The sequence below is a fragment of the Dermacentor andersoni genome, chromosome 6 (assembly GCF_023375885.2).
Source record: "Dermacentor andersoni chromosome 6, qqDerAnde1_hic_scaffold, whole genome shotgun sequence".
Classification (NCBI taxonomy): domain Eukaryota; kingdom Metazoa; phylum Arthropoda; class Arachnida; order Ixodida; family Ixodidae; genus Dermacentor; species Dermacentor andersoni.
Window position 1 is genome coordinate 102727473 of NC_092819.1, and position 12651 is coordinate 102740123.

Sequence of the window (12651 nt, forward strand, 5' to 3'; positions counted from 1 at the left end):
GAAATTGAGTTTACCAGTCTACTGTAATACAATTGAAACTCGATTTAACAAGTGATGACCACGCTTGAATTATCTTATTAAATCTGGAAGCTTGAAAATCGAGAATAGGATTGTTCAGTCCTTTGAAATAAAAAATTGTAACGTAGCGACACCCAAAAGCTAGTGCAGCATCGTATTTACCACTAACCCATTCCTGCACGTGTGAAAAGTTCGCGAGGCCAGCCCGAATTGCTTGTGTGTGAAACTGAAAAAAAAACACAAGCACACACACCTCGGTGTTCTGGAGAGAACTGTGAATTTAGTATGTTGCAGTGAAAAAACTCGTGATCTTCACCTGCGTGCGCTTCACCAGCAGCGGATGCAGACACCTCTCATAGCCCACAAGCACTTGCAGTGCGTCCTCAGTTCTCTCGTGGGCCCCAACAAACCACCTCAAGAGATCAACGACTGCTAAGTCCCCTGTTCCGTGCTTGGGCACAGTGTGCAGCCTCATCAAAATAAAGCTAAGGCCGTGACTGGGGCGCCCAGATGTTTTATTGTGATCGCGTTAGGGCGCACACTCGAAGAAAAACCCATCTGTGTCAAAATTAGAAATTGCTGCTTTATTACTCATTTATTTCAGAAAAAGCTTCGTTAAATTGAGTTTGGTGGCCAAGCTAGTTTCATTATTTCGGGTCGATGACAACATTGAACCATATAGGTACATACCGAGGAATGGAAATTTCTTCGTTAGATAGGGAACTTCACAAAATTGGGTTTCGTTTGATAGAGTTTTAACTGTATAAAAGATAAATTAAGGGAATTTCATATTTTATATGTACTCCTTTAATGTGACCCATTAGAAGCATTTAGTAGAACACAGTGAGGATAAAAGCAAAATTCTTTTTTCTTTACAAGATACAAGAAATACAGTAGAACCTCGTTGATATGATCCCGTTACGTACGATTTCCCAGCGGCAAGGTTCGCGATCAAGAACACAAAAATGACCCAATTGGGCTACAATCATTTTTTTACCAGTTCATATGTTCTCGGAAAACACTCTTTCGGCACCAACGTTCAGTACATCACCAAACTGCCACAGTATGATATGTTTTCCCTGCATTAGATGCCGTGTAAACAAGAAAAAGTGCAAGGCACATGCGACCGAGAACAGTAGCCACCATGGCAGCTTCCCTGCAATACTTGCCCGCCCATATCACATGAAAACGCCGGCGCACACGCAGTTTCTTTTTCGGGTACCACCAAATCTCCTCTCAGGTCATTCACAGCTATCAATGCTACCCTATTGCGCTAAGCATTTTCACCTGTTTCACAGTGCATGGTGCCATTGGAAGCATACTGCACAATTTTAATAGAAAATAACCCAAATGCGTCACCGATCCCTGCTGCACACTGCAATCGCATTGTATATTTTCCTGCCGCTAGATCCCATCTAAACAAGAAAAGGCTCGAGGCACGCACAACCGAGAATAGCAGCCGCCCACCGCATTAGCTTCCCCACAATACTCGCCCACCCGCCGCGTGAAAAAGCCGGCACACTTTTCCTGTCTATTCTTTTCGTCTGTCCTCTTTCTTTGGCGCTGTACAGTTATTTCATTGTGTCTTACAAACTCGCCCAAGCTTCCGTGCTTTTAAGGATAATTCTTATTACTATACCAGCAAGTCTCCTCCCGGGTCGCCGCAATCCCAGCTATCGCCGCCAACCCTATTGTTATAAGCATCTTCACCTATCTGTTTTACATCACGTAGGATGTAGTTCTGTTGGAAGCGTACTGCATGCTTTTAGTAGGCAATAACCCAAATGCGTTGCCGTTCCCTGCTGCAGGCGGCGCGATGTGAGCATTGCATTTCGCTCCAGCGGCATCCTATTCCAATGTTGCCCATTGGCCCGATTTCGTTTTGGTTTCCCGTTCTCGTCTTAATACACAATGGAATAGGAAAACTAAACGCATCTCTGGTCACCAGAGCTCCACCAGCTCGATGCACATCGGTGTATTGCGACGCAACAGTTAGTGCAATGCTTCACATTGCGTAGATGTCAACTAATGTTGAGTGCCAAATTTTTGAGTTATTTCGGATTTTACGTTCTCCCAGATAGTAAATTTTTTTTAGCATTTTTTTTCCAAAATGTATGAACGAGGTTCTACTTTATCCTGCAGGAAGTCTTTTTGTTAGGTAAGTTAGTGTTTGCTTGACGACATACTGAGGAGCGAAGGCACAATCGCAAAGAAGACACAGACACATGTGACGTGTCTTTGTGATTGTGCCTTCACACTACAGTATGTTTTTAAGTTGAGAGAAGAGGAGAAAGAGTGTTGATTTCTTGGTTAGCATTGGGTAATTTAAGGCTTAATTTAAACCACGACATATGAATTTTGTATTTTCAGATGTTGTCTTTAATGTCACCCATTAAAACTAACCTGGAGCGTAAGGCCACAGCAACTTTTCCACACTCGTATGCAATGTGTCAGTGAAGTAGCGGTAGAGTGTTGGCTTCAGAGTTGTGGGTCTTTGGTTCGAACTCATGGAAGTTAGTAAACCTTTTTTCTTATTTCATTTTTGAGGCTGCGAGCGTGATGAAGCGTGATGTTGCAAAGAACCGTGACGCTACATGGAATCGTGTATCTTAACCCTCACACAGTAAAAGCATAAGAGTTAAGCGCAGTAAAAGGCTACTCACATATTTAGGCACCACGTTGTAGAGAGCGCACCTGATCGCCAAATGACCCAGCCTGTCAAAACGAGGGGACATGCGCCGCAGCCTGCAATCAAGTTAGGTGTTATGGTAACTATGCAACCCTAATAAATTGCAACAAAGAGGAAAAGCAGCAACCAACAGTGTTAACACCGCCATTTGTTCCTGCTGAAATAGCGGCTCCACTGCTCTCAAAATTTTCATATAGATAGCTTTTCAAGTGCACTTCACTTAGAGGGCCCATAGCACTTCACCAGGCCCCAAAGCAAATTTTGGTTATACACTGAACGTTGTTACGTGTCCTCTAGGGAGCATTTTGCCGTAAGAATTTTTCAAATTGGCTCAGTAATAGCCGAGATAGAAATATTTCAGTGCCGTGAACCCATGATTACAGGAGGCGAGCTCCACTGCACAGAAAGACACTCGCTCCGCTCGCCCCATCTAGCCTTCGCAAGCGAAATTCCTTCCCTGCGTTCCCCCATACCGGACTTCGAGGATTGCATTATGCATACATCACGGGCCCCGCCTTCATTCCTTTGTCTCCTCGCTTTTTTTTTTTTTTTTCCGGCGCTGCACACTAGCTGCTGTGATTGTCTGGTTTCGCCCAGTGCACAATATTGCGTGTTGTGCACAAGGACACATGACTAGCGGTATAATTCAGTGCTACACGAATACTAAGGCAGAACAAGCAGATCGCAGAGCATGATCATGAGCTGGAACAGGGTAGAGAATGGCAGTTTCAATACCTGTGCACATGACTGCATGACACTGCGAACAAGCAGATGAAGCGGAAGTATCTCTCTCTTGCTTCGGTGCAAAGTAAAACAAAAAACAAAAAAAGAAACTACATTCCATTTGTGTGTTTTATTATTTCTCTAAACTTCAATTCGTCAATCCAAGCAACAGATTACACAAATAACAGATGTTGCCTTGAATAATTAAGTAACGTGTCGCCACAAGCGGCATAACACTGCGGACCCAAGTACATAGGCGTAGGAGCTTTAGTCCACTGAAGAACTCGACGACCGATGCTCTAGTCAACTTCTTTGCCAAATGAGGCAGCTGCTTGGAGACAACACGAGATCCATCGACGACACGCTGTTGCGCGAATTGTTTTTGCAATGACTCCCAGCTACCGTGCAGATGGCCGTGGCAAAAACTTCTGCCATGGATCTTATCGTACTTGTCGCATTGGCCAACAAAGTCATGGAAGTAGCCACCCCAACCATCGCAGCCACGACATTGTTTTCAGATGACAATACAACCGCCCTGCAAACCTTTCTCTGCTCTTCAGCAGCGCAATCTCTGCTTGGCTCCTTGTGTGAGTGCGTGGAACGCATCATCTGTGCAGCAGAACATCACCACATGTCATCTGCCCACGCAGCTGTAGTTCCAGCAAATCAAGATACACAGGAACCCGCCATGAAACGCCACCTACAATGTCTGGCATTTGCTACTACAGTCGAACTCACTTATAATGATACAGGTTTTAACAATATATCGGTTATAACAATGAGAAGCTGCTGCACCGTCAACTTTTGTATGTTTTGCATGGTGAAATAAACTGCATACTACAATGCCCCGTTGCCGCATTAACGGTTATAACGATGAAGTCTGGCTGCTCGGTGCCCGAGCCGAAAGGTAGTGAAACGTGAAATCCTTGAAAAGAAAAAAAAAGAGAACGAGAAATTCCAGCCGCTGCACGATGGCCCACAGCTCGAACACCCGCCGCGTGTACCTCTCTCCCGTGACCCTTCCACCCCTCCGAACACGAATGGGCTGTGCCCATACCGCTACGCCGCGCCACCCTCCGAAACACGAATGGACCATGCCAGCTGCGCTGCTCCCATCTTGCTCACTTGCTTTGGCTCCTCATTCAGCACAGTTCTGCAAACAGCATAATTGCCCGTGTTCGTCTTTGTTGGTTGCGTTGAAATAATTCCTGGCCACGTGGTTTCTCGGCCACTTTTGACTCGCCGCCGAAACGGAAGATGACTGACCCGCCCGCTGATAATCGGCAATGCACGACTTTGCCGGTGAAAAGAAAGCGCACAGTTAAAGATTTGGAGACTAAGTGCTTCTAACCGATGAGGCGATCGTTGCAAACGTGCCTGCATCGAAAAACAACAGCGATGACAGCGACAATGGCAGCGATGACGCGGTAGGGCAAGCTGCCTCAACGTTGTCCTCACATGAGGCCAGGCAGATGATTCAGTCCCCCCTCCAGAGCTTTGTTTTCGCGAGGAACGCTGCACTACGCGGAGCACCTGGATACCTTGGAGAAGGATGTCGGCAAGGCGGACGAACATAACGTTTTATCGTGCAATGCAGTGCAACGTCCATGGCGAGATGCTTGTGGCAATCTCGCCTCAGCGTTTTTTCTGGATTTCTCAAGCTGGCAGGCTGTCGCGGCAACCTCCTCGCATTTTTTAAAAGGCCCCTTTTGAGCCTACCAAAGCGCTGCCTTGGTGGTGCTCACACATCGCTTGCCACCTGTAACCCCTCTTTGCAGTTATAGCAGTGCCATTCTTCAACACCGACACCCGCGGCTTGTTGCACGTGATTGGAGTGCGCAAAAAGTAGTTAAACGAGTGAGCACAATCAGCAGCCGGATGGAGAAAGGTGGTGGGAAAGGGCACTGGCCTCCCCGCCATTGACTTTTTCATGCAACCCGGTCTTAACAATTATCAGTTATAACAATAGAATTTTCGTGGCATTTGAATGTTGTTATAAGTGGGTTCGATTGTACCACCGCTGTTTTGGAAACGACGCTCGTCACTGTTGGCGTCCCTGCGCTTGGCAGGAAAAGAGGCCGGCTGACCTCTAACGGTGCAAGTGATCCAGCTCAACATACAAGTCGCCTTTTCTATGTGATAGACAGAGTTACAGGACAACAGTTCTTAATTGACACAGGAGCTGACTTAAGCATTATTCCTGCCTAACACTCCGACCGAAAAGTGACACTGCATTGTCTTTGCAAGTTGTCAACGGCATCAGAATTCCACTTTTTCGTAACGTTCCATCATGCTAAACCTTGACCTTGTACAAGCGTTCCACTGGATTTTCCTGGTTGTAGACGTCCATTGTGCACTCACTGGAGCAGACTTCTTGCACAACTATGGACTCCTTGTCAACGTTCAACGACGCCATCTCATCAACTCCTTTACCCAGCTGTCCGTTCCTGGCATCCCAGCAACAAGCACATCGCCGATCGTGCTTATTTTTGCCATGTTGGACGAACGGTTCGCCAAGCTCCAGAGTTTCCCACTTTTGATGCACCTGCCGGATTGGATGTCACTTCCAACCTGGCAGTCCATTTCTAACCTCGGCATTTGTCCCCAGAGAAACTAAAAAATTAAATTATGGGGTTTTACGTGCCAAAACCATGATGTGATTGTGAGGCATGCTGTGGCGGAGGACTCTGGAAATTTGGACCACTTGGGGTTCTTTAACGTGCACCTAAATCTAAGTACACAGGTGTTTTTGCATTTTGCCCCCATCAAAATGTGGCCGCCGAGGCCGGGATTGAATCCTGCAACCTCGTGCTCGTCCCCAGAGAAACTCAGGATCGCTCGCACAATGTTCAAGCATGCGCTGCAACTTGGTATTACCTACCCTTCCTCAAGTAATTGAGCCTCACCACTTCACAGGGTGCTAAAGCAGACTGGAGACTGGCGCCCATGTGGCGATTAACACGCGCTAAACAACATTACAGTTCCCGATTGCTGCCCTCTCCTGAATATTCAGGACCACAGTAGCATTGCACGGTGCCACAATCTCTTTTAAGATCGATATAGTTTGTGCCTGCCATCAACTATCAGTCACTGCAGAAGACAATCCCAAGAGCGCCATCACCACACTGTTTGATCTTTTTGAATTTCTCCGCATGCTCTTTGGCCAATCCTTGCAGCGTTTCATCGAATTCCTCACTCAAGGCCTGCCTTTAGTTTTTGTGTAGACTGACGACGTTCTCATCGCAAGCTCTTTTGTAGAAGAACACTCTCAACACTTGGGGCTGTTTTTATGCCTTGCCAGTAAAGAAATTGTCATCAACACTGCCAAGAGTGATTTCAGTCGAACAGAACTCGAGTTCTCAGGCACATCATCGACCACTGCCGTGCAAGATTCCTGTCATCAAAGACTTTCCATGGCTGACCACACTCGCCAAGCTCCGCCAATTTCTCTGTTTCGTCAATTTCTACCGCCAATTCATTCCTGGTTGTGCATGACTGGTGGCACCCTCGCCATGACCACCAGTTTGCAATGCAGCCCTGCTGCATCCCTTGACGACGCCTCCGTATGCAACCCCTAAGACATGCCGTGTCACGTTTATTTTCCATTGTTCATTAAACTCTCCTTCTCTCTAGGGCGGGAGCCCTCTGTAGCAGCAGTATCGGCATTGCATCAGAACGATACAGACGCTTGCATCCATACGAGGCAGATGGCGCTGGCATGCGCTGGCACGGGCTAGCGTTCGAGGATATTTAAAAAATGCTACGCTAAGAGATCAGTCATGTCAGTTTGCTCTTTCTCTTCGGAAAGCCGAGACTCTGCCAGCCTACGCGGTAGCTCGTTGCCACAAGCTGAAAGAATTGCATATGCCTGGCACTCCTATTCATGAAACACTGGTTAATTGTGAATAAGTCTGCATGAAACAAGGTGCTGCACCCAAACACAATTTCGTTCTTACTAATGTGACATATGCGCAAAGCCTGGGGTCTGCACCGGCAAAGAATAAAGAATGTTTAAGATAACCACGCTTCCTAAGAACTTTTGTTCTAAGTTGAGCAAAACGATGCCTCTGTGTAAATTTCAGTACGAACAAACCAGTGGTTTAGCTGAAACAGCATTTTTACTCCTGGCTATTTTATTTACATGGCATTCAGTATCATTTTACAAGAGCACGACAAACAAAAGCGCATAAGTTGTTCTGCTCACCTAGTCAGAGGGACCACCTCAGAGTTGCCGTAGTCGACATAGAACACCTCCACATTGACAGTGCTTTGCCTGAAGCTTGTCCCATCGACAAGGCACATATCACTTGAAAGTATGCGCTGCACTCTGCAACGGTACCAGTTGTTGTCCACATGGAATTGCGCCAAGTACACCCCTCCTGCAAAAGATATGGCCATCCAAGATGAATGTGCAAATTGCTGCAATGGTAAAGCACAAAACGAAAGTGTTGACACGGTGCAGTCATGACGCACAAATGATCATTGTTGTGACCTGTTATAGAAATCAGCACAAATTCTCATCTTATGGCAACAAGTATTGCCAAGTTGTGAATATTATCTACCGATGCTTCACTGTGAGATTAGACAATTACTAAATGCCATTAACCTTTTAAGGGTCGAATTATTTTGAAAAAAACTTTCCCAGGTGGTCAAATTACTTTATTGCGGATCTTGAATGTACAAAATGTATAAAGTCGGGAATAAATAGTAAAAAAAAATTAGGAACAGTATTTTGGTGTCGGCATCACTCAGAACAGCAAAATGTTCAGTAGTATTTCAGAGTGTAGTTCTCCTTAAAACACGGTTCTACGCACAGTGCCTTATCGCAGTCTGCACACCTAAAATGCGTGTCTGTTCTCCTCTTGGAGCGACGAGTTGTGCTGGCGCACACATGACATCATCTCTGCGTGTGGTTGCCTTCCGCAGAGGTCTGAGGCACCCTCTCGTGTAAGCGCGTTGCCGCAGAGAGAGAGAACACCTTGTGAACGGTGGTGATAAACAAGCTAAGAGCAGTGCCAATCAAGATAGAAATCAACTTCCACCGTCCCTGCAAGAGAGTGCCGACAAAGAGAAAAATGACGTTTTGCGTGCCTCCGTTGCGATCACGTAGCGAAACCGAAACCTCAGAAGGGGTGTTGCCGCAGTCTGCGTGACGCGCTGAAGCTAGAATTCTGTTTACCTCCCCAAGAAGGTAGCGCAAATTTCAAACGCTTCTTATAAGTCCTAAGAGGTTGCAGCACCTCCCAGTGAGCATGCATCGCCATTATGGCATGAAATTTCAAACGGAGGGTCGAAACCGTACCCATACGGCAAAGACCTTGCGGGACAGAAAACCGCCGCCGTACATGTACGGCAAAAACCTTCAAAGGGTTAAAACCTTTGAGGATGAGACATATAACCCCCCCCCCCCCCCCCAAAAAAAATCTTTTTTTATCTCATTAAAAGTGCTAAATACACCAACATAACCACAATTAACGAAAAAAATATTTTGCAGAATATTTTTCACCAATAGGGAGAGCAACATCAGGCAGAAAACTGGAAGTGGGCCTCGAAGCCACCTATGGCTTCATTTTTAATTTGTACTGACAGTTCTCTTCATAGATGAACCATAGGTGAACACTGAGTTTGCTTTACATTATGTGTTGTAGGGATTCCTGGCACGTAATGCTGTCTGTTCTTGTACTATTGCTTTCCTGGAATGTTAGCAGATGGCGCTTTACTAACAATGACATCATAAAAGGAGCAAACGCTGAGCTAAAAGGGGAAACAGGGGGCTGCTGGACGAAGGTAGCACACAGGTAGCAGACGCGGTGGTTTGCAGGGGGAAAGCCAGCAGTCGATTCGTAGGTGCCAGGGTGGTGTGGTGAGGCTTTTTATTTCCCAGCTCTAAACTCCGATTCCTAATGTTATTTGACCTCGTTATCCAAATAAACGCTTTGATTCCTGTTTGCAGTGTCTCCGGAACCCATGTACCTATAAAGCAGAATTGCTGCAGTGTATGGTGCCACAGCAGCCGGAGAACTTTTATCAGTCTGTCTCCTCTGACCATGCTTTCAAAATAAATAAAGTCGTCCACCAAACTACTACTTCCTTGTCCTGTGTACCTGCTCTAAACCAACAAATGAAAGTTGCTGCCTGTCATTTAGTGACATTTAGCCAGAAACTTCATGCTCAACACCGCAACTCAGAAAGAACAAAACATTTTTTTCTGGTGTGTTACCTATAAGGAATACTCATCCATAAAAGGTTAAAAGTTGAGATGAGTATTCACAGTCTCGCATAGCATGACAGGAAGACACCAATCGCATCACACATCTTTATTACAACTGATTTATGATTCCAATAACTGGAAATACAAGCTGCCTGCGAATGGCCATTATGTGTACTGAATGACAATATTTCTTTCCAATAAAGAAATGACAAAATATTTGGCATTCAATAGATTAGCCTAATTATTTTCACATTAGCATACAATTCAGAAATTGAATTGGGGCTAGTGAAGCTGCCAAATTAAAGCTTCCCCCAAGTTATCCTCACCATCACAGGGAGCTCTTTATTATGCACTGATATAGGGAAAATAACTTTCAAAGAATCTCCCCCCCCCTCCCCCAATTAGACCATTCATCAAACATCGCTAGAAGCGAGTCCTGTTGAGCTACAGCAGTGGCTCCCAACTGATTTCTCTCAACTTCTCCTCAACAAATTTTGCGGGGATGTGCTCTTGTTGTATGGGCAATTTAATGTACATAAGTTTCAAACACAAGCTTTGGCTTCAGTAAATGCACAACCTTTAGATGGCACAACATTAGGCAGCTTGTCACATCAGAGGAGCGCAAGCAACACCGAAACCTTCAGTCTCAACTGTACACGTGCGTGACACAGCCGAAAGGGTGCTCACCAACTTTAACCTCCTCCTCAGACCGCAGCCTGGAGTCTTGTGTCATGCAGTATGTATTGATCTCATTCTGCATTCGCTGCAGCTTTGCAGCCATGGAGCACAGCTGCACATAGAAGTTGGCAGGATCCCGAATGTGAGACACCATCACTCGCTTGTTGTTCACTAAAATCGAGATGGAAAAAAATTGATGCTAGTGAGCTTTGGTGGAGACAGTAGCATTGCATAAATATATCTGTGCAGCATCAATAGAATACATCACTGGTTTATACAGGAACCAGCAACATGGTTGTTATTTGTGCTATAGGCCAGCCACATGTTTGTAAACAAACTAGCCCAAAGACCACATGACAACAGTGACACTTCTGTTATTCTTCGCTCTTTAAGCAGTACTCTTTGCCAAGTAACTTTTGAAATATTGTTCGTATATATTAATCTCGCCTTTAGAGAAAACGTCACGCCAGTAGAGTTGGTCCGAATTGATTTTTCGCCTGCATGAATGCAACTGCAACGTCACGTTGTGTGTTCGCAACAACACACTGTGTAGACTGTACGACAAATTGCACAAATTGAATCACCAGTAAAACTATGTCTTCTGAAAACAGAGTGTCTAATTATGTTTTAATGTCCCTTTAATTTTCAACAAGTGAGCCTTGCATCCCTTGACACCTAAGCATTAGGTACAACCCCCCCCCCTGCCTTTCTTTTTTTTTATTTGGTGGCGTTGATTGCATCCAAGGTAGCGATGCCTTCCACTCGACTCTATGCCTCTCTTCCACCTCTAATCCATCTTTGACGGCTGGCTGATTCCGATGATAATGTGGGCGGAGCGTCGCTCTGACCATTGATGAAGCATGGAGGGATATAGCATAAAAAATGGCATTGCTACGAAACTGGAGCCCAAAACACCTTTTTTTTTCAATGCTCAAACACTGATGGCCATGTGTACACCCCTGCATCAGGAGTACATGAGACCAGCGAAATGAAGGCACCACTGCAAATGCATGCACATAGGCAAATACTCCCACAACCTATTGCTAGTGCTGTTTCCCATTTCATAACTATATATGTTAACTAGTAAAAGTGAGCACTTCATTGTTAAGTTTTGTGGCTGCAGGGTATTTAATCAAGGCGTGACACAAGCACATACTAAAAAGAGCACACAACTTGCACTTAATGTTTTTACCCGGTTATGTAAGTACACTATCTGCCACTACAACCCACAGATTAACAAGAGTTCCTCACGAGCTTCCAGGCAAAGAGCAACACACTGATGTTTAAAGATAAAAAAATTCACAATAACATTTAAAAATGTTCACCTTTCTCTTAACGAATGCACAGTGTTTCAGCCACCTAATCACATCACCTCAAACCTACATGCCTCAATGAGCACTCCAACATCAAAAGCAAAAAAAAGGAAAAGTCTGTTCAGTGCTAAGTCTTGAAATCTCGCAATTAAAGGGACACTAAAGGCAAATATTAAGTCTAATTGGACTGCTTAAATACCATTCCACAAACCTTGCAATGCTTGTTTCGTGGCAAGAAAAAACTTAGTTTATGAGAAAATTGCATTTGAAGAGTCCGAATACCGTTCTCGAAACTCAAATCTTCTGCCACCCAACCGGGGAAGTGGTGACGTTGCATACACCCTTTGCTGCCGTCGATGAGTAAAACGGCAGCCAACAGACGGCAGTACTGAGACAAGACAGAGCGGTGGATTCGCCGCTGCAGCTGCTTTTTTGGTCAAGTGGCGTAGATCGTTCGGGCAACACGCGACATCACTTGGAAGTTGAATTCTCTGCCACTTGCAGTTTGTGCGAGTTGCACGAGCCAGAAAAACTAGCACAGCACTACACTATGACGAAACTGCTGAAACGCGAAAGCGTGGACGGTGCAGAGTTGACCGAAAACAAAAACCTTCGACCACCCGCATTGTTGTCAAGGATAATTTCAATGAATTCTTTTTTTCTGAAAGTGAAATAGAACTGGACAAGTAGAATTTTATTTAGTGAAAGAAATTAACTGAGGAGTGCTTTCGTCACTGGGCAAGTGCTTGTAAGTCCTGGAGGAGTCTCTAATCATGTCCTGCATTTACCTCAATTTCTGGAGTTTAAGGCTCTGTTTGCGATAATATTGATGCTTCAGAGATTCTCGAACACTAATCTATCCCTTTAGCTTGACTTAATATTTGCCTTTAGCGTCCCTTTGACGGCCAACTGCAAAAAAATTTCACTTTGGCTAAATTTGTCACAAATGAGCAGTACATACCACTAAGCAATTTCAGCAAAGTCACGGCGCTGCAAATTGCATAGTTTTTTTGTTAGCA

At 45.1% G+C, this 12651-nt stretch overlaps 1 protein-coding gene across 2 annotated transcripts in view; it reads right to left on the minus strand.

Annotated features, from left to right (window-relative positions):
* Positions 1 to 12651, minus strand: part of qin (tudor domain-containing protein qin) — a 118920-nt gene that overhangs the window by 53203 nt on the left and 53066 nt on the right. For both annotated transcript variants that reach the window (XM_072288838.1, XM_055066525.2), the window contains exons 16-18: positions 10329 to 10490; positions 7635 to 7809; positions 2682 to 2763 (exon numbers count right to left, since the gene is read on the minus strand). In XM_072288838.1, the coding sequence (XP_072144939.1) occupies positions 2682 to 2763; positions 7635 to 7809; positions 10329 to 10490 (419 nt within the window). The remainder of the gene's footprint in view (positions 1 to 2681; positions 2764 to 7634; positions 7810 to 10328; positions 10491 to 12651) is intronic.